Genomic DNA, 21822 nt, shown 5'->3' with positions numbered 1-21822 from the left:
TACTTCACCTGGGGCAGAAATGCGATTTGCAAAGTCTGGTTGGATCCGTTCAGGTTCTGAGGACAGCAGCTCCACTGTGTCCTGTGGCTGCATTTGCCAAAGTTGTCAAAGTAAAACAAAAACGTGGCTTGCACACACTTAACCTGCTGCTTTCTTTCCTCCTTCAAGATAAGCATTCCCCTGTGAGAACCTCGGGCCTGAAGCCCAGTACCCTGAAGCAACTGGGTCAGTCTGTCCTACAGCCGTGTAGCATTAGTGAGCGAAAGGTAAGAGTGAGTCTTGCTTTTCAAAATGCACTTGGATTTCTCTAGTAGGTTTAAAGTAGGATTTCTCGCTTCTGACCTAAATGTGTGGAGACCGAGTAACCCCTCGGTGATGGGGTTTGTGACTAATGTTGCTTAGTGCAGGAGATTCGCCTGAGGCCGCATGGGCTAGTGTTAGACCTAAGAGCTGGTGTGTTGTAATTGCAGATCTTCGGCTCTATGGCCTTGAACTAGTCTTTACATGTGTGTCTCCGATAACACTTCTCAGAGGGGCATTTTGGGATCAGGTAGGGCTTGTCTACGCTACAGAGAAGATCGACACTGCTGCAGTTAATCTCCTGGGCTCGAATTAGCCGGTCGAGTGAAGACTCACTAATTCGAACTGAGAGGGCGCTCCCATGAACGCCGGTAGTCCTGCTCCTCACAAGGAGTAAGGGAAGTCGACAGGAGCATGTGCTCCCATCGACCTCCCACTATGTGGAGGGCTCCAAAACGTGATTTAAGGTACTTCGACTCCAGCTACATAATTAACATAGCTGGAGTTGTTTATCTTAAGTGCACTAAAGGTTTAGTGTATACCTGGCCTAAGTGCTTTGAAGATGTGTGTGATAGAAGTACTAAGTATTATTCTTACATGTGTGCTTGAAATGACTGGTTAAGACGCAGAGCATGCAAAGTTGTTGGAATAGGTTGTTTAAATTGTAACCCTATAATTTGGAGAAAAGTACTGAAATTCTTTGTTAGCAAGAAGGTAGTCACTGGTCTCCTTTTCAAACCATTTATAGGCACTGCTTGTGAGCTGCCATCCGTGCCAGATCTCTCAAATGTATGATTTATGTGCTTTTCTTTCCCTGCCGTCTCCCCAAACCGCTTTCATCTGCAGCTCCACAGCAGCCCAGCCAGCAGAGCATCTCAGGTGAAAGTAGTGGAGGTCAAACCAGATGTATTTCCCTCTTATAAGTACAGCTGCACTGTAACTTTGGTAAGGATCTTTTGGTGTGTTTGATTTGATGTGGAGCACCACTGAGCCTCTTGAGAGTGGCTGTACTGTGGAAGGGCAATTGCTTTCCTCTTCCGAGTGAGCACTTTGGATCTGCTGCTTCTAAACTTGGCAAGGCTGTTGTGGGCACTCAAGCTATGATGTCTGTGCAGTCTGCTCCAAAGGCACAGCTTGGCTCTTTGAATTTTTAAATGCAAATATTGTCCATTTCATGTACTGAGTTAACAGCACTAAGCATCTCAGACTCCTGCAGGGGTATTGGCAGGGTAAACTTTCCTGCATGGCAGTACAAATATCTCAACTCTGTCTTGGAGGAGGCAACATTATAGGGAAGAAGGTACGCCATAGCCTCCATGATGGTATAATATTTGTTCTCTTGAGACTGCTGGAGGGGTGGGTTTGGGTGGTGCCTCGCAATCTTAACAAGGCCTGGCCTGAGGTAAGAACCAGCTCATTTGTTCCATGAAGTGCAGTGCTGTCTTCAGAAGGTAATGATTTCAGGAAGGGATGAGACTGGTTAACTGGCAAGCATCACCCTTGACGGGTGATGCTTTCTGGTCATGGTTAACCAACGGGGGCTGGAGCAAGCTGCCATGGACAGGGGACTGCTCCAACCTGGTAGGGGCCCAGCACGCTGCAGGTAGGGATACTCCACAACAGGCCTGATCTGTCCGTAGTGGTGCGCCATAGGTGGGGGTGCTCCAGCCTGGTCAGAGCAGCCTTCTCCTACTGCAGGGAGGGCAGCGCCAGCCTGCCCCTGTTGAACATAACATTTAATCGTTTAACTTATTACTAATTTCACGTCACTACTGATCTGGATTGGATTGGAGCTAGAGACATAAAGTTGAATGGTTCTGTATGGTATTACAAGTGCTTTGAGTTAAACAATCCTTATCATTTGGCGCACTTTTTTTTTCCTTCTCAGGATTTGGGATTGGCAACATCACGTGGAAGAGGCAAGTGTAAGAATCCCTCTTGTAGCTACGTATATACAAATAGGCACAAGCCGCGAATCTGTCCCAGCTGTGGTTACAACCTCGCCAAAGATAGAGCTGACAAAACTGTGAAATCCTTGGTGAGTTTGGTTCTGTTTTTTCTTGCTGAATGATTGAGTTAATTGTACTTGGTCTTTTAGATTTGTAGATTTCAAAGGCAGAAGAGACTGTTGTGATTATCTCTTCTGACTTCCTGAATAACACAGGCCATGGAATTCCCCTGAAGAATTCCTAGAGGATACTTAATAAAAAAGCATCCAACCTTGATTTTTAAAGTTGCCAGTGATAGAGAATCCACCATGACCCTTGGTAAATTGTTCTAATAGTTATTTTCCTTCACTGTTTAAAAAAAAAAAAAAAAAAAAAAACCTCATTTCTAGACCAAATTGCCTAGCAGCAGTTTCCACTACTGAATCATGTTATATCATACTGTGGTCTGTTGACTCTTTCGGTTATGTATAGAACCAGTTGAAGTTTGGAGTTTCCATTCTGTGGGAAATAGACAGTTTTTGAAATTTGTGTTTGCTCTGAATTAGAACAAAATCAAAAAGTTCATAAATTTTCCATGAAAATGAATTATTGGGGGGAAATAGTTTCAGGTTGATAGGAAAGTTTATTTCTGATTTTTACTTTCAAAAATGTCTTTAAAGCGAACAGTCATTTAGAAACAGTCAGCATTCCCCAAGATCTGGAACTTTTTAACCCTATGAAACTGCTTTTGTAAACATGAAAATTTTATCAAAATTGACCTTCTCAGGTGAATGTTTAGAATATGATGAAACAGTACCTGGTGGCTGAAAAATGATCCAATGGAAAACTTGTCAATCCACTGTAGTTGTATAGTGATCTCTTTTTGGGACTATTCACTGCCCACAGTTGTGAATGGTAGTTTTCACTGAAAATAGGTACTACAGACCAATAGTACTCAATCTTACCACTGAGGGCATGCTGCCATTTAAAAACATGCCTCATGGAACAGATGTACATGCGAAGGGGGAACCTCCTGAAACTATAAAACTAGTATGCAGCATCAGCTTTGTCTGCTTTATGCAGTCTGGAAGAGGTGAGGGATCTCATCAGACTCTTTTTTTTTTTTTTTTTTTTTGTAATCTGATGCTATCTTTTTGGCTGAGCTGTGGTGGCAAATATCAGTTCAGTTTTACCATTTGTGTACTAGAATGTCTTGTTCATAACACAAATTTATACCGCTCCTGGATTGTTGGTAAACACATTCTTAGCTAGTATTTCTTTTTTTTTTAATTGGAATAAAGTTCCTTTTTATCTATCATAGTTGGTTTTTTAAGGTGCTTGTTTTTGCTACTGTGAGCAAACATCTTCTGGGTTCTTTTTTTAATTAATTAAATTAAAAACCATAGAGTTTGCCCTTTTCTTAGCTAGCAGGTTCAGTCAGCATGTAAACCAGCTAGTCTGTACACTACAGTAAGCTTGTTCCTTCAGCTGAATTTTATTCTGAAGTACAATTTTTTTTTCTGCACACGATATAAAAGCTCTCCCCTCCTGCCCCCCAGAAAATCCTCAAATAATCCCATGTGAAACTTGCATAAATGGATACTTTAAGAATATTATGATCTTCCTTAACTGTTTCTTTAATTCACTAAGCTGGGTGGCATTTTTGAGGGAATTTGGTTTGTTTTTCTCCTTGTTTGGTTTTTTTGGACTTCTGTTTTTGTCTCAGCCTTAACATTCCTGTAATATGGTTTGTTCTGGAATCGATGCTGTGTACCCTTTTCTTGGACAGGCCATTTATTTTCTCACAAGGCTAGACAGGAACACAAGCTGAAGCATTGGCATGATGGTTTGTTTTACTGATAAAGTGGATGAGAGGCTGTTAATGTTCTTTCTATCTTGTTGAGCCCCCTAGTGTTTGATTCCTCTTTCCTGTGTACTTTACTACTTTGAGCTGCTGATCACATAGACTACATGATAATCACTTTTAACAAATTACAATGCATTCAAAGCTGGACACTTAATTATCTCTTAGCATTCAGTTGCCCGTCTCCTCCTTCTTGTAGATTTTTATGTTATGTGGGAGGGGAATTTTTACAGTTGCCTGCACTCAAGTAAATAATACAGTTTGTAGAAACATTAAAGAGTTTGTATACATTTGCAGTGCTCATCTCCACCCTCTCCATCATCCAGTGTATATGGTAACACTTCATCACCACCACCAAGTTTTCTGAAGGCCTGCGCTGCAAATAGCTGTCACTTATTATGAGCTGGTAAACCATTGTAGGTGAGGTTTCCTCACTGCTGCATTCATCTACTTTTATAAAGCAGTTCTGCTGAAATAAAAATAAATAACCCAGCCCTTCAAGCTATGAGATGCCTTGTCTAGCAGAGCAGGGGCCTGAACTCAGCATTTCTGGATTCTGTACTATGCTATTTTGTCTTTGGACAGATTACTTAATATCTTTGTATCTGTTTACTTAGTAGCAAAGTGAGTAGAATAGTCCTCTACCTCTCAGGAGTGCTGAGGCGTCATCATTAGTTTTTTACTCCCTATTTGTCTGACAAAATCCAAGTGAAATTTTGGCTCTTTCTAGGAGGTCAGCTCAGGTCTTCCTGATGTATTGAACACCAGTGAACCCCTGACACAGTCCCAGAAAGAGATTCAGCGCCAATCGACACTGCAGCTGCTGCGCAAGGTAATGCAAATCCCAGAGAATGAGTCGGAACTGGCAGAGGTCTTCACACTCATCCACGAACTCAACAGCTCACGGCTCATCCTGTCCAACGTGAGTGAGGAGACGGTCACCATCGAGCAGACCTCCTGGTCAAACTATTATGAGTCTCCATCTACGCAGTGCCTCCTCTGTAACAGCCCTCTGTTCAAAGGGGGACAGAAGTAAGATTCTGTTTTGGATTTGTGACTCTCATTCACCCTTATTCTGATATTCTGTATTAAAGATGCCTTTGAGGATAATAGTGCTTTATCCCCTCCACATGAAAGCCATTGCAAACAGCATGCAACTTGCATCTGTGTAAGTAGTGCACATTTTCCTTTAGCTCCCAAGATCAGCTGTAGGCACATCTGTGCTTTTGTGAGTTTGGGAATAGACTGTTGTAATACGTACGCAGGCCCTTTCTGCATCTTGGGTGGTGATGGTGTCGAATGTAGCTGTTCTGAAAGTGAAGGACTTGCAAATGCTACCCAGAAGTAATGTGTAAATTTTGCGTCCACAGCTCTATCCATGCACCTTAGTCCTGATCCTGTAGTACCATCTGCTTGCTCCAGTTCTTTACCTTCTCATAGCTCTGCCTGACCTGCAGGATTTCTGTTACTCAAAACACTTCAGTTCTGAATGCGTAGGCCATCATGTCTGCCTATGTGGTATCTTTCTGATAACAGCCAATGAACTCAGGTTTTCAGGCAAGAAAGTTGACGACATATTAATCCTTGTGCTGCCACCACCTTAAAAATTAGCTCCAGATTCTTTTGAAGTGCAGCAACAATTATTCAGATCCTGTCACATCTTCTGTACTACTTTGCTAGTTAAGCATTCACATTCATTTGAAAGCTGACGTTTTATATATAATGCATGGCCACAACTGTAAAACTCTTTTCTTTCATTGAATACATTCTCTCTATGGCCATTTTGGTACTTTGAGATTTTTAGGAAACTGGTGTCCCTTGGTTTCTCCTGTTACAGATTCAAGTTTCACATCCCTGAGGTTTGATTTCTTCCAGCATTCAAGTTCAGTGGGTTGAGCGAGCATGAAATCTTATTTGACATTGGCTTGTGGTTGCTAATCCCATTTTATTTTTACATTCCTGATGCTTTGTGAAGTGCACCGTGAGAGATGTGAAGGATGCAGTGATGTGAACTGCAGGATTATAGATGTGCTGTGATACAACATGTTCTCCCCCGTTCTTATTTTATAGCTGGTCAGAGAGCTTGCTGTGTGGATCCTGTTAGTTGTGACAAGTTGTGAGTTTAGCTGACGTTTGATTCTGTGTGTCTTTAGAATTCAGGCTGATGGTTTTGGAAATAATGTTGGCAATCAGTTGCCTTCCTATTTCCTCCTCTAGTGGCTGGAAAGCTTGCTCACTAGTGGGATAATGGTCTTTCTCCCTCCCACCCCCATTTATGTGTTACAGTTCTCTTGCTGGTCCACAGGAGTGCTGGTTGCTGACGGCTAACCAGTTACAGGTGGTTACTGCCCAGGTCAAAGTGTGTTTGAATCTGCAGTGTCTGGCCCTGCATAGCTTCACTGATATATACACAGGTAGGAAAAAACAAACTATCACTGGGCTTATCTATAGAGACCTTGTACAGAAAAGACTTCTCTCCACCCTTCCAGATGTGAATTTTTGGATTTAGAGTGTACTGCTGCTCTTTCTCTTGCTTTACTGAGGCTTATGTTGGTCACTGTAGTGACTGAGAGCACACCCCACTTGTCTTTGTATATGGAAATAGTAAATAATTCATTCTGTGGTGCAGACGGTAAGTGCTGAAAAACACAAATGCAATGAGCTTCTCGGTCCTTGTTGGCTGAGGGCACTGAACCTCATCGCTGTAGGATTTATAAAGCAGTGCAAGCTGGGTGCTATTACAATTAAAGGCAAGACTTGAAAAGGGAGCAAATTTTGCTGTAGTGCAAGGAGAGGGAATAGAGACCCCCGCCAGGCCTTTCTAGATGTAATGTATTTGACCTTCTAAACCAAATTTGACATGATCTGTTTAGCAGTGTGTTTTATGATTAGTGTCTGGAATTCTAAAACTTCCCTGGTAACTGCTGTATTGTTTGTTAAACTGCAGGCCTGTTCAATGTGGGCAACAAGTTGTTAGTGAGCCTGGACCTTCTGTTCGCAGTCCGAAACCATATTAAACTTGGAGAGGATCCCAAAGTGGCCGTTCGCAGTATCCTTGAATCTGTGCAAGAACAGACCGGTAAGATGCTGCCCGTGCCCTTTCTCACAGCAGTGGCTGTTCTGAACTTTCTGACCTCCCTCTACTCTGAGAATTGTGTGGAGGGGTGTTTGAGATTCGTTTTAGATGGAAGAAGTTAGTGGTGGTCATTTTTATAATCCAGCAAACTCAGTCCTTTTGATTTTTAATGTATTTCTGTTGAGCTGGGTAGAGTTTTGGATTTGAGAGCAGCTTTTACTGTGTGCATTTAAAAAGATACTGAATTTTCTCTGTTTGTATGTAGACGGGTGGAAATGCCTTGAGTTAGCTAATAGTCAAATGTATTTGGTGGCTGCCATGTTCTGTGAAAGGGGAAAAGCCCCCTCTCTTCATTTTTAACCTGAACTCTACTGGCTCCATTTCCATTTTCCCAGCATATAACATTTATAGCTCACTCTCCAGGCATCCTTAAAGTCTCCTCTGCAGAATGAAAGGGCTGCTCCTTTCAGTGGTAGTTTGTAGAACAAGAGGGATGGGGTTACTCAGGCAGCTAAGGGTAAAAGGGGGAAAATAAAAAGGGTCCAGGTTCTTTGTTCAATCAGGTGAACCAGGAAGCTGGCCTGGAGACTTCTCAATGTGGGGAGTTCAGGCTGAGAAGGCAGCTAGGGTCCTAGGTCAGACTGGGAGAGAGATCTTCATGGATGCCTGGGAGTGGCCGATTGGAGCTATGGAATGTTACATGCTGGGCAGATGGAGATGTGGCTGGAAGTGCCCAAGTGTTTGGGAAAGCAATATGGCACCAGGGGATAGCTTTCAGGAAGTGAGATCAGAGCCATCCATAGCCATAGGCCTACTGATGACATAGGCGTTTCGGTTCTATTTTTCTGAGCATTTATTTGTTCAGCTCTTGGCAGAAACTGGCATATATAGCCATTATCTTCCTTCTTTCCAAGGAACAGAAAACGTGACTCTTTGCTGCTTGATTTGCTTTGGCTAGATGTTATTTTGGTTAATTTAAAACCTTGTCTAAAAATCCTTCCTCGGGGTGTTCACTTTGAAATGGATTAGACTGTGTTTCTGCATCTTCTTTGCAACATATCCTTGCCAGTCTTCTTGAGCCATTGATGCTTGTTCTTATTAGGTGGGAGTTCATGGTAGGGATGTGAATGGTCAAATGGTTAAACTTACTGGCTGATGTTTACGGATTACGGTTAACTGGTGGGGGCTGGAGCAGCTCTCTGCCTGCTGTGGGCAGGGGGCTGCTCTTGCCTCGGGGAGCCTGCTGCAGATGGGAAGTGCTTCAGCCTGGCTGGAGCAGTGCCCATCCGTGCCCCGGCAGGCCCACTGTGGACAGGGGTGCTATTACTCTGGCCACAGCAGACAAGGGGAGGCCCCTGCCCACCTGTTTAATTAGTTAACTGTTTAAACATAACATTTAACTAAGTAATTAAATGGGATTTTACATCCCTGCTTTATTCTCATATCTGTTTTCTGAGGAAACCAGAAATATCACCTGTATCTCTCTCCTGGCACTGTCCAGCTGGCTCTGTGAGGCTTTTTCCTTATCAGTGATATCAGCAATTGAGAGTCCTATGGGGAAAGACACTGATTCCTAGATGTAAAATGGCTTCTAAGAAGTACTGTAGACTCTTCATAGTACTCAGCTAATTCAGAGAGCTCGCCTTGGAAAGTACTCGTGTTTGGCCTGTTGCTTAGAGGCTGCTGAGGGTCTTGGGACTAGGACTGAAAGCCATTTTAAACAGTACCGTTATGATCCGTTCTCCATAAGACTTTCATGGAGATAATGTGCTGTCTGAGTAATAAAATGTTTCCTGTTGGTGGCTAGTGTGCCACTTCTACATTGGCTTTAAGAAGTGAAAGCCGTGTGAATGCAGTTTGTGTGAACAGTGCAAATGACCTCAAAAGTAACCTGCTCTTTTCTTCCCAGAGAAAACCCTGAGGCCTGAGGAGATGAGTCAGCTCCAAGAGCTGCTGTGCAATGGCTATTGGGCTTTTGAGTGCCTCACTGTCCGGGACTACAACGATATGATCTGTGGAGTCTGTGGCATTGTGCCCAAGATTGAGATAGCCCAGAGGAATGCAGAAAATGTCCTGGCACTAAAGAACATAGAGGTAGATTGCCACAAATGCTCTCTCCAGCTTTTGTTGAAAGCATTTCTCCGTTTTAGAGTCCTGCCCCAAAGCAAGCCCCACATTTGCCGATGTGACTCACCAGTTAGCTCATCCTGGGGGCTGGGTGCAGACTTGCTGGGCCTTCCTCTTGATTGCCTCCTGTTGGTTGCCTACATCTGTATCTTCCATGGGCTACCCCTTAAGCCACTTAAAAGTACCCTCTCCTTCTGGGGTATCAGTCCAGCTATAACATAGACCTCATGCTGACTTCTCTCAGCTGGCCTCTTCATAGTCCCTTTGGCCAGCTCCCCCCCAGGCCAGCACCAAAGTCCTTCCAAACGAATGAGAATTGTGCTCTTCTTCTGCAGAGGAGCAGATCCCAGGGTTTCTCCCAGGGCCCCTCAGAAGAGCTACAGAATAAAACACTGCCTCATATCTTTCACCCCCTCCCTCGGCTTGAGCATCTCCTTATCGGCTCCCGGTTCCCCTTGTGGATTACTAGCTCCAGGACACCTTCCTGGAGTCTAGCCTTTTGTTCTAGGGCAATGTTTTTCAACCTCTTTTTATAAAGTACCCCCTAGTTAAAAAAACAAACAAACAAACCCAAACCTGTACCCCCCAGTACCCACAGTTTTCAGACACACACCAATTTTTTCTACCATTGCAACACATTTGTTTAAACAAGTTAATCGTAGCTGGGTGGGCAATGAAGTTTTTGGGTGTAAAAAGTACAAAAACAATAAAGCGCTGTAAAACTTAAAACAGAAATTGTTTTCTCCGAATTTCAGTTGTGTTGACGTACCCCCCAGACTTCTCTCGAGTACCCCTAAAGATATTCATACCACTAGTTGAGAAACACTGTGCTAGCGGACCCACCACAGAAGCCAGCTTTACTCCCTTGGCTCAGCTCTCTAGCTACAACTCAGCTCAACTGCTGTCCTCCATAGTCAGCCCCTAACTGCTGGATTTCCTCCTTTTTAAAATCCTACTCTCAGCACATGTGTGGCAAGGCAGGACTAATTAAACACTGCTAGCTAACCCATGGTCTCTTGGCTGTAAAGGGACAGGGCCCCGGTTAAATCTCAAGAAGATATTTGCTTAATCAATCATTGTACACAAAGGTTTTGTCTAATATTGTGCAGCTGATGCTTAACAGGAGTTTGCAGCCTAACTTAATGCTCTCTACATTCTGTCTTCTCCTGGGAGAGAAATATTTTAGCAAGGAGTTTGGAAAAATGTGTGTCCTACTGATTACACCATTGATCCAACAGGATTCTGATATAAGGGAGCTGAGTGGAACTTTTAAGATCACCATCCTCCTGTTTATGGACTTTGAAACATCCTTCTGGTTTTGTTAGCAGCTGTTTCTCTGAGCTGTCATGGAGTGTTTTCCTAGCAGACGGGGAAATGAATAGTACTATGTAGTAAACCCTGTTTCTAGCTAAAGTAGATTGATCTGAATTCCTATAGGGAAGAATGGTCCTGTGGACTCCAACCTCATAGAAAGGAGAGAGGCTCCTCTTCCGTGTGTGTGTGTGTAGAATTATGTTTGTTTCAAGTCACAAGTGAATACAGAGCTGTTCATTAATGAAGCATGTGTGCTGTTGATGATCTGTGTCCTCTCACCTGTTAGTTTACCTGGCCAGAATTCTTGTCGTCCAGCGAGGTAAATGTGGAAGATTTCTGGTCAACGATGGAGACAGAAGTGATTGAGCAAGTGGCGTTCCCGTGTAGCATCCCGATCACCAAGTTTGATGCCTCTATTGTTGCCCCTTTCTTCCCACCGCTGATGAGAGGAGCTGTGGTTGTCAACACTGAGAAGGACAAGAACCTAGATGCCCCTCCAGTGCCCGGTAATTCACTGTCATGGAGCTCTGAGGGCTGCTTTGGCTAAAGGTGATGGTGTTGGGTCTCTGTAGGTGACCCATCTGCATTTAAGAGTGGAGGATTTTGTTACATGATGCTCTGAACAGAAGTTCTTGGCAGTTCCTGGTTGAGTCTTTAGATTCATCAGAGTTGGAGGGGGAAGCATAGGTCAAATTTTGGTATTTCTGATTATAAATTCCAAATGGGAACTGAATGCTTAGCTGTGATGTGCTAGAGACACGATACAAGGAAATTTAAGTGAACATCCCATTGCTCCAAATATAATACAGTGAAGTCTTTAGAGATGTTTTCAGAATGTTACTTGGAGATTAGTCACTCAGCACTTGTTGAAACTGTTAGAATACTCATGCTGTTTTGTGAAAACTTGTATTCTGTAGCTGCATGCAGTACCTGTTTTATGCTGCTGCTGAGACACCCAAGAGAAGTGTGTCAGGTCTGTATGGGAAACGGAAGAAATGGCCAGATGAGGGGCGTGATACAGCTCTGATACCACAGCCTAAATTATTTCTAGTTACTACTAGGGATGTTACATTTAGATTAATGGGCTAATTGAATAGTTTAGGGCACCTCTGCCTTAGAAGGCTGTTGCCACACTTCAAAGGTGAAAGCGCTCCCCGTGGCATTTCAAAGCGGCAGCACCATAAGGAGCATGGGATTCCCCAGCTGACCCCAGGCTCCATGCAACGCTGCTGCTTTGAAACGTCGCCTGAAGCCTGACGCCGGGCTCTTCGTGGTATTTCAAAGCAGCAGCGCCACATGGAGCTCAGGGTCTGCCTGGGCTCCACGTGGCACTGCTGCTTTGAAGCAACCCATCCTCCGAACCCCCCCCCCCCCCCGGCTGCCTCTTTCTTAGAGGCAGCGGGTGGAGCAACTAGTCGACTAGTGTGTTGACTGTCCGATAGTTCATACTGTTAATACATTGAGTCAGGGCATCCTGCATTTCAGAGTCCTATATAACAATGAGTTGTGACTGAATAACTTGCAGCAGAGTTGTCTTCACCATTACTTGTGCTTTCCTTCCAACTCTGGTTAGTGGAGATGCTGGAACTTTACCTTGCATTGGAGAGAACTGACACCCTGCATAATACAGGATTGGTATCTGCATCTGTAGCCACAAAAATGAACAGCGGGTATTGTATCGACATTTGTGGATGCGGATACCTGTGGCTATAAAGTGGATTATTGCAAAATTACAAAAAGTGGATTATTGCAAAATTTTTGGATACAAAACTTGTATCCAAATTCGTATCCACAAAAATGACTCATGGATACCCACGGATATGCAAGACTCTGTCCCAGGGTTTATTAACTTCCAAGGATAAATGTATTTTTTTTTAAATTAATCTCTTTAATTCCTGAATGGAGTTTTAATTCTGGAGAAAAAGCTCCAGAGCAGTGTTGATAGTAGCTCTCCTGGGTAGTGGCCAATTTTGGGAGAAGGAACTCGTGGGATAGTTGGTGGAGAAACAGGAGCATTGACCCTTGAAGTGGCTGGCTGGCCTAGGAATGTGCTACAGCTGGATGCCAGTAGTGTGCACTGGAGAAGCAGCATGCAAGCCTGCATGGAAAAAGAGTTGTGCAGATAAAAATGAAGAGGAAGGCCCGGAGTTAGAGCCAGATCTAAAATTAAAGAGGTTTGCAGTGCAACAGGAAAGTGGCAGACTGGTCTCCAGGCTTGTTTTGGGGCTCATTGAACACCTCAGTTCCAATAAATTACCGAAAAATATTTGGAGGAACTGTGAGTGCCCCTTGAGTGGCTTGGTCCTGCTGCCTCCTACAGTTGATTCATGTTAAATGCCATGATTCAATCAGAACCTGGGAACTCATTAGAAAAGTAAACATCTGCTGACTTGAGGATTCAGGATCAGGCTGTGCTTTGCCTTCGGCTCTGGGGCTTTCCACGTATTCCGCCTCTTCACTGTAGCCTCGCTGACTTCCCTTGTGTTTCTGGGCAACCATCCACCCACTTCTGGAAAAACTACACGCTGACCTTTCCTTTCTGAGGGCAGGCGTTGAGAATGCTTTCTGCTTCTGCAGGCAGTGGGAGCGCTTTGGTGCGGCTACTTCAGGAGGAATCCTGCAAAGTGGAACAGATCAGCTCTTATAGTAAGGAAGAGCTGCAGCATTTCTTGGCGCAGTGCAGCATCCCCTGGGGGGCAGCAGACACGAAGGTAACAGGCCTATTCCCTGTCACACCCTCCAACTAGTTTTGGAAGGAGAGCCATTCCCCTGCCTTGTAAGACAAGAGGAGATGAGGTGGTGGTTATTCAGAATGGCAATATGAGAAATAACTTTTCACTCCACTCTATTTAGGAAGGAGATGGATTAGAAATGAAGAGTCCCTGCAGATTACAGGGTAATTGACATGTGGTGAAAAAATTCAACCCTGGTGGGTTGGAAAATTGAAACCTCTAATTACTCTGTCATTGGTTTCTCATCTTGGAGTTGCTTGTGCTACTGACCAAGGAATTAAAAGGCTGTTAGTTACCATGTTTAAAATACAGCTCGTGTGATATTTCACTTGCAGCCGTGACTTTCTTTGGAGAGCCCCAGGCTTTGAATCTTAATTTAAATGCAGGCTTTTCTCTTGGTGTCTCTGTTCTTAGGACCAGCTTTGTTATTCCCTCCTGGCTCTCTATGACTTTGTACAGAATGGGGCAGGTGCCAAACAACCCCCTGTCCATCACACAGGAGGCAAAATCTACAAAGTGTGTCCACATCAGGTAAGGCAGACCAGAAATGTATTGTCACTGTCAGGTGTGATTGACAAATATTTAGACAGTGACTTGACTGACACATGACCTAACACAAAATATGTGTATGGCTTTTAATCCCTTGGAAGAATAAACAGGAAGCTGAGAGTAGACAAGTAGTGAATTTTGGGCTCTTGTTCTCCACACTCAAGCGTGAGGAGAAATGAGCCAAGTGTTCTCTTGGAGGTGGCGTTTGCTTCCCAGAATCATTTGTGCCACGTTGCACAGAAGTAAGAGAATAAGGCTAAGATGGTTGGTGTTGAGTTCTTGACTCTGCCACGGAAGTAGAATTGGAAATTATGTATTCCAGGCAAGGAATGAATCAGCTTGTCTGGGAAGGAGAGAGAATCTAAATGACAAGAGGTGGTTGAGTCCAGGTAGTTTCTAGATTCACTGAGGATGTGTAACACTGGATTTCTTCTGTATTCTTTATTCTTTAGAATTTGCCTCTCTGCTCTAGTGCAAAGCACCAGCCCAGAAATTCATGTTTTTCTTCACTTTCTTCCGAGGTGGTGTGTGGCTCAAAGTACATTGTGAGAGGGGAAAGTGCCCGGGATCACGTGGACCTGCTAGTCTCCTCACGCCACTGGCCACCAGTCTATGTGGTGGATATGGCTTCTTCAGTGGCATTGTGTGCAGATATCTGCTGCCCTGACCTGACTACCCAGATGTGGGGGAAAAACCAGGGATGCTTCTCTGATCCCATGGAGCCCCCAATGGTTAGTTACATTATTTCATTTATGCTGACTGCGAGGGTAATAGGATTATTCTGCATTGTTTGGTGGGCAATGAATGCAGAGTTTAAAAAAGAAAAAGTGAGGAGGGATTTATGCAACCTTTTATTACTAGACTAATCTTGGAATTTTGACTACAACGTTCTGCTTATCAAGATGACTGAATCGTGGAAATGTGTGTTTTGTGACCTTCCCAATGCTGGGGTTTCACTTACATGTTTCTCCTAAGAAGAGAGTTACAGATTGTACTGTCGATATTGCATGACACTTGCACGCCTCACTGAGTCACTGGTTTTCCAGTGCAGTCTATTGAATCCCACAGCTGTCCAACTCTCAGACAATGGTGACGTGAAATGTATTTTTAAGGGGGCCAGTGCTGTATAATGTACCTTTTTCTATTGGAAATTACTTACCTGTGAGGAGGAGTCAGAGACCATCGCTGGTGTGCTGCTGCTGTTTTAAAACTGTGTGATAGTGGGGTGTATTGGACCATCCTCCTAGGCAGGGCCAGCCCGAGCCATTTTGGCGCCCCGGGCCCCAGGTGCGTGGCGCCGTCCCAGGGGCGCGTGGGCCCGCCTCTGGGTGCATGGCGCGTGCGTGGGCCCGCCCCTGGGGCACGTGGGCAGGTGCACAGCGCATGCACTGCCCAGTCGGCTCGGCCACCGCTAATGGCGCGCAGCCCAGTGTAGGCGGCGCCTGGCCGTGCAGGGCCCTGTGGCCGTGGGGGGAAGGGCGCTGCTGGCTGGTGCTGCGGGGGTTAACACCATAGGTTGGCGCCCTGGGCAGCTGCCCAGCTAGCCCACCCCTTAGTCCGGCCCTGCTCCTAGGACTTTTGGGGAAAGCCAACTATATTTGCTTCCACCCTGCTCCAAGTCATTATTCAGGGAAGGGCTTTATCTTATATTTTTGGACAAGGCTTGGTTGAAGGGAGCTGCTAAGCATTCAGCTTGTATGTATGCAATCTTATTTTCTCTCTCTCCATCAGTGTGTATCCTGCCCAGAGCTATTAGACCAACACTACAGTGTAGATATGACTGTAGCGGAGCACTCTGTCCAGCACCCAGTCACCAAATCCACAGCCCGCCGAATTGTTAACACCGGGGTGGAGAACAGCCAGAGCGATCCAACTGCCCAGCACCGTTCCATTTCACTGTGCCAGGAGCTAGAGCCTTACAGTGCCGTCATCACTGCCATTAACGACAGCAAAACCAGCAGTGTCCGCCAGAGGCCCATCACCTTTGACAATGCAACCCACTATTACCTCTACAACCGTCTGATGGATTTCCTTACCAGCCGGGAGATCGTGAACCGGCAGATCCATGAAATTGTGCAGAGCTGTCAGCCTGGTGAGGTGGTGATCCGGGACACGCTGTACCGACTGGGAGTGGCCCAGATCAAGACCGAAATACAGGAGGAGGAGGAGGAGAACCAGGAAGATGGAGAGGTTGCTGAATAAACCACTCTCAGCTGGTGATTAATCTCTTTTAACCATGCAGCTGGGTATGTTGGGCTGCTGTAAAGTCTTGGCAGACTGGTCAGGTTTATCTGAGAGAGCTGTGTGTTTTAAACAAAGAAGCTGTGATACTGCTGGCTTTAACTGCTTACACTGACCAAAGAGCCATGTGCTTCCAGAGGATCATGATTGCTGCTGTGAGCGTAAGTTCCATTAACATCCTTGCTTACAGGATGGGATTTCCTTCCAAGGTGCTTCTTGGACCCATTGATTTGTTGTGAAATATGCTGTTCTCACACAGCAGCTGGATTGGGAGAAAGCGAGGGGTGGGAAGGGATCAGTTTCCAGTTCCTGGAGTGTCTGAGATGTAATAGCACAAAGTTGTTGAGGTCCCCCGCCCCGCCCCGATCTTGTTTGCTAACCTTGTTAATATCAGTACAGGGTTGGGTAAAGGGTGCAAGAGTGGATGGAAGAAAGGTGGATGACAATGTCTGTGACCCCCAAAACTCTACTTTGAATAGATTAGCATAATATCCTGACTTTCCTGCTTTGAAGTTGCACCTTCCATCTGGCTATGCATTCAAAAGGATCATGTTGAGTGGCCTGCAGCTTTAAAATAGTCACCTCTAGGGAACCTCATGGGAGGTGCTGGTGCCCAGGATGGGGTTAAGGAGTCAGCAGGGAGGGATGTTTCCTGTTCTTTTCTTGAGTTCAGTAACAGTGCAGTATAGCAGGTATTTAGCCTGTGGAGAGCTGTGAATCTGAGTTTCTAGGTCTGTTAGTCCTTTAACAGGAGGAACAGTAATGATTAGTCAGTCATTGATGCATTACCTAGGAGTTGAACTTGATGGGTTGCCCTTGACTTGGCTAGCCAAGGGCTAACACTTCTTGAAGGGCTGCTTTGAGTCATCTAAGGCAACCACTTTTTAAACCAGCGAGGCACTCAAATTCCACTCACTTCGTTTTGGGCACTTTATTCTTTTAAATGTTACATCCCATTCATGGACTTGAATGAAAATTTATTTTTGTGGTGTGGCTGGGGCTGAATAGCAACGGACATTTGTGCAGCAGTAACAAGAGGCAATGAATGCAACATATCCAGAGACGCCCATGATAAGATTTTTATAATCCTCTATCAGGACTGTGGTTGAGAGGGCTGCATCCACTCTGCTCTCTGGGACCTTTGCCAACTGTGATAACCCATCTTGCCATTATCTCCATAGCGCTGTAAATCTGAAATGGGTCTCATCCTGTCTATACATTGCTCTGACTATTTTCCTTTAAGTCCTCTGAGTCCATGTTCCCTCCAGCGTATTTAAATAGCACCTCCTACCCTATTTGTAAAGCTGCTTTCATTGTCCACTGACACCCTGCTGACCATAAATCTGAAAATACACATCTGGCCTGGTTCAAACAACACAGAAGATGGGATACTGGAACAGTGGGAAACCAGGCCAACTGCCAGGAAGGCGTTTCCTTGTGTGAACAGAAGAGTGAATAGAAGACTTACGGTGTGGATGAAAATTTCCTTCTGTGAAGGGGAACCTACTGAGTACCATACTGTAAATGTACTAAATCTGAGCAAATACAGTAATTATGGTTTGGGGTTTATCCTGTTAAAAAATGTTAATTTATTATAAAAGACATTAGTGACTTTTTCAGTCAGTGATAAAATTTAATAAATTATCTCCAATTTTTTGGGTGAAACTGTATGGCTAAGTGAGTTTTTATTCACATTTGACGGCCTAAGAACTCTGATAGCCAATGGGAAAGCTTGTAAATCAGCTGATTAGAACCATGTGGTCTGACGGGCGCATTAGCCATGGTGCTGGCGCACGGGCACGTCCACATCTCACAGCCAAGTGGACTGCGTGTGAAGAACAAGTAGGAAAAAATCGTTGGTCTTTTCTGCAGCACTATGTTCTGAAAGGGGCAAAGACAGAGACTACCTGGGCTCCTAACTCCAGTGTGGAATCTGTGAGGTTTTAAAAAAAAAAAAATTACATTTTGAAATACAATTACAGAGTTGCTCCTATAAATGGAAATATAAGGCAGCCTGTGAGAGAGAATCCTGTTGCCGAACTGTAAAACATGTCAGGGTCAAATATTCACATGTTCATGTGGAAGATTCATGCATCATCTGCTCTTCTGGAGGTAAACACAATAATATTTAAAAAAAAAAAACCCAAAACCCTTTTTCACTGATGCCTACTTTATCTTCATGGTGCAAGCATGACATGTAAGATTTAGGTTTTGGTTCCCTGCACAACAGGTCCAATTCATTCGTTTGTGTAACTCCACTCATTCAGTTACATGAGGGTTGAATTAGTATTGGACCACTCCGTGTGAGAACGAAGTTCTCAACTGCCAAATAGCTAAGATGCAGCATTGGAGAAGAGGGGTTGAGACAAGATTCTCTTTCAATTAATTGTACTGTGCTGATAACAAAAAAGCTTGTGGGAGGGGAAAATTGCAGCAGGTGACACCTCAGCAATAAGCCTCTCCTTGAGCATTCGTGAGCTTTTTTTAATCATTTCTCTTTCATCCTCAGCTTTTTGCTACTTCAAATGTGCGTTAGTATGGAACAGATCCTGAAGGTGCAGTGGAGCTAAAGAGGAACTTTCTTTGGAAACCAGAAGGCCATTGCTACCCTGATCCAGTGTTCCCTGTAAGCTGAGCGGTTGGATGGCCACTCATGAGAGATTCAGGTGCTGTCCAGCTGATTAGCAGCGTGCCCACAGCTGGTAGGATGTATTTCTATTGCTGGTGTACATCTGTACTTGCCTCGGTGCATGTAACAACATTTATTCCACACCTGGATGGAAAATTAGAAGGAAAGCTGCCCTGATCTCTCCAAAACTATGCCAACCCATCTTGTTTACCCTAGTATCCACTGTACCCAGTGCATGGCACAGCAGGTGCATGCCATAGCCTGATCTAGTTTCTTCCCACATGTGTTTTAACCCATGACTGAAGATATTCTGCAGTTGCACCTCTCCTCTCTCTATTTAATTTCTCTCAATAATGGATAGGCCTCTCGGATTACAAGAAGCTGGCCATTAACAAGTTTGTCAGTGTTTAATCAAATCAACATTCCATCAACTAGAAAAAAGAAGGGATTTGTTAGCTACCTAAATAATTATCAGAGCAAATCAGTAGTGTCTAGAGAGACGCTAGGCTTTGCCCTTTCTCTTACACCTGAAGGAGGGAGATGGAGGAAATGAAAGTCTGAGGTCATCTGGGAAAAAACCGCACAATATTGCTGTGTTAATCATGTTAGTTTTATTTTTGTCATAAGGCTGACAAGTGGAAATGCATGAGCTTGTATTTAGTGGAAAGGAATAATTTGTTTTCAACATATGATTACACTCACTGCATGGTTTAAAGTTTAATTAAAAATGGCCCACAAAGTAGTAGTAGTCTGATAAAGGCCAAATTATGTAGCAGCTGTTGTTCATTACCAGTAGCCTTCATTACCAGTAGCCTAAGCCAAGTCAGTGTATATACCCTGTCACATGATTATACTTTGGAGTCAGATAAGGCTATTATTCGTTAAGAGATCCCCCCGCCCTGGAAGTCTTATGCTAATATAGAATAATCTTAAAACTAGGCTGCTGTGTAGATTCAATAACCCTGAGCAAAAGAATTCAAGATTTAGAAAAGCTCCCTGTGAGGGCCCAGGCCCCTAGCTTATTAAAAAAACAATCTTGTATAACATTATCAAAATGCAACTATCTACATTAAAACATTCCCCTAATGGTTTGGTACAGGCAGTGGTTGCTGAGTTGCTACATGAATCGTTCAATAATTCAAGCATGCATTAGAGAATGTGTGTAATGCTGAGCTGGTTCCGATCAATATAAAAAGCTGCCATTCCTTCCTTGATGGGAATTTATGTTCCATGCCTTGTTGGAAGGGAGCATGGCCGGACTTCACGTTTCACTGGAGGACATGCACCTGTTCAAGCAGTAATGGTTCAAAGGCACTGTCCTCCCAATCTGTAATGCTAAGTGTAGCTTCAGCAGCAGTTTGAGTGAAGTGAAGTGCAGCATCCTCATCTGCGCTGAGCTGGAATGTGGGGTCTGCCACTTGCATAATGCTTGGAGAGAAGCTTTTCTGCTACAACTAATACTCTGTAACATGCATAGATGGAGCAGAGGGAGACTAGTGAAGGAAAAAAGCTGGTGGTTTCTCTCTCTAACAGGGAGAGCTGTCGCAGGGAGTTAGTGGGTTGCTTTGAAGCTCTCCTGAATGCACGCACACACTCACCTATGGAAATGCATATCCATGTGGAACAATGCAGGTAAGAACTGGCTAGCATGGAGTTAGGAGCTGCTTGTCAGGAGAACGGCATCAATGGGCCTATGTGTGATCAGAGTTGGTGGGAGACTCTAAGGGAATCCAAAACGCTCCACAGACGTGAGGATTATGTTTAACATTCCTGATGACTTTGTGCTATATTTCAACACAACTGCAAGCCTCACGCGTGAATGTTGGCTCTTAGCTCCTCTAATGATGCCCTTTCATGGGGGGAAGAGGGAGTTCTCTTATTCTTTCATGCTTCCAAAAGCACGAGATAAGGAGACACTGAGAATGAGGAACCTGCCTTCTAAGCCAAGTGACCTGTCCTTTGCCAAGGATGGCGCAAGATCCATCCAAATTTGACCTTAAAATTAACAGAACTGATAGTTGTTGCTCTTCAGAAGAGGCTGACTGCTATCTCCTTGCTCACAGGACTCTTCACAGCAGTCAGAGGGCTCACACACGCTGTCTTCCTCTGAGCTACTGGGGAGGTTTGTGTAGTCCTGGAAATAAGAAAAGGCAAATAGGTTTCAGTCCCTTGAGTTGACTTAGACCTAACTGTGGCCTAGCCATTCTGTCACTCCCCATAATGGAAATGCTGCTGCTGCTTCTGCACCTGAGAGACTTACCATTTTTGTGCAGTTTTATATTTGTGGATTTTCTTATCTTTGGGGTATAATTGGTTAATATTCTGATATTGCATCTTCTGTGGCATGCCAGTAACTCCTGCTATGGCAAAGCAGAGTTGTTGCACTGGGAAGTCCTTATGCATCTCCAATGAGACACAATGCAAGTGATATATAAAGCCTTCTAAGCATTCTTCTAAGATGCTACTGGCCAGGCAGGAGAGTGGTACATTTAAGTGCAGGGAAGCTACTATTGATGATCAGCCATCTGCCTAGGTGCCTCCTGGAGAGCTAATAAGTGCTTTCTCCTGGGCCATTGGATGGCTCTGGATATTGTTCATGAGCTATGGCATCTTTGTCACTCCTAACCTGAAGTGGAAGCAGCGAGGAAAGTTCACTTGCTACCGCCGGTTGCCTGTGTCCACGTTGCAGAATATCATGGCTGCTGGCAGCTTGAACTGAATCAGCGTTGTGGCTTAGCCATTTTCTTAGTGTAACCCACACTCCTCCTGGGTTCACTGTCCCATGTTAGTGGCACTTAGTCTCCGTAGCAGAGAGAGAGAGAATGAGTTTGCTCTGTGGCCTTAGCTGAGCACCAGCTGGCTTTTAGCTCAAGTTCATATAGTAACCTCTAGAGATTTATTGGTGTTACATTGCAGTCAGTGGTGGGGCCTGGTTCTGAAACAAGTGTACACCATCAGAAAATGAGTGGTGTCAATGTACCTATGTGAAGGGCAAGTTATGGGACTTTGTACTCCAGTTCTCTACCTTTCTGGGCTTTCCACCAGCCCAAAAACATCTTTTG

General features: G+C 44.4%; 2 protein-coding genes across 5 annotated transcripts in view; one reads left to right on the top strand and one right to left on the bottom strand.

The window, feature by feature from the left end:
- The window catches only part of HMGXB3 (HMG-box containing 3), a 32794-nt gene extending 14998 nt beyond the window's left edge, over positions 1 to 17796 (top strand). For 3 of the 4 annotated variants that reach the window (XM_075900537.2, XM_075900538.2, XM_089769463.1), the window contains 12 exons: positions 169 to 266; positions 1147 to 1245; positions 2189 to 2338; positions 4823 to 5124; positions 6379 to 6506; positions 7040 to 7171; positions 9078 to 9262; positions 10896 to 11115; positions 13187 to 13320; positions 13756 to 13872; positions 14412 to 14621; positions 15622 to 17796. In XM_075900537.2, coding sequence (XP_075756652.2) covers positions 169 to 266; positions 1147 to 1245; positions 2189 to 2338; positions 4823 to 5124; positions 6379 to 6506; positions 7040 to 7171; positions 9078 to 9262; positions 10896 to 11115; positions 13187 to 13320; positions 13756 to 13872; positions 14412 to 14621; positions 15622 to 16092 — 2246 coding nt within the window. In that variant the 3' untranslated portion in view covers positions 16093 to 17796. Of the gene's footprint in view, positions 1 to 168; positions 267 to 1146; positions 1246 to 2188; positions 2339 to 4822; positions 5125 to 6378; positions 6507 to 7039; positions 7172 to 9077; positions 9263 to 10895; positions 11116 to 13186; positions 13321 to 13462; positions 13506 to 13755; positions 13873 to 14411; positions 14622 to 15621 lie in introns of those variants that run through there. The other variant, XR_016346940.1, reaches the window with a different exon arrangement.
- A 283-nt stretch (positions 17797 to 18079) lies between these two features.
- Positions 18080 to 21822, bottom strand: part of CSF1R (colony stimulating factor 1 receptor) — a 40722-nt gene continuing 36979 nt past the window's right edge. Inside the window, exon 21 of the mRNA XM_006138230.5 lies at positions 18080 to 20894. Within this exon, the coding sequence (XP_006138292.3) occupies positions 20763 to 20894 (132 nt within the window). The 3' untranslated portion in view covers positions 18080 to 20762. The remainder of the gene's footprint in view (positions 20895 to 21822) is intronic.

This window comes from Pelodiscus sinensis, chromosome 16 (assembly GCF_052426305.1).
Source record: "Pelodiscus sinensis isolate ZL-2025 chromosome 16, ASM5242630v1, whole genome shotgun sequence".
NCBI classification, from domain to species: Eukaryota; Metazoa; Chordata; order Testudines; family Trionychidae; genus Pelodiscus; species Pelodiscus sinensis.
The sequence above is the reverse complement of the archived record's forward strand: the minus strand, read 5'-3'. Positions and strand labels throughout refer to the sequence as shown.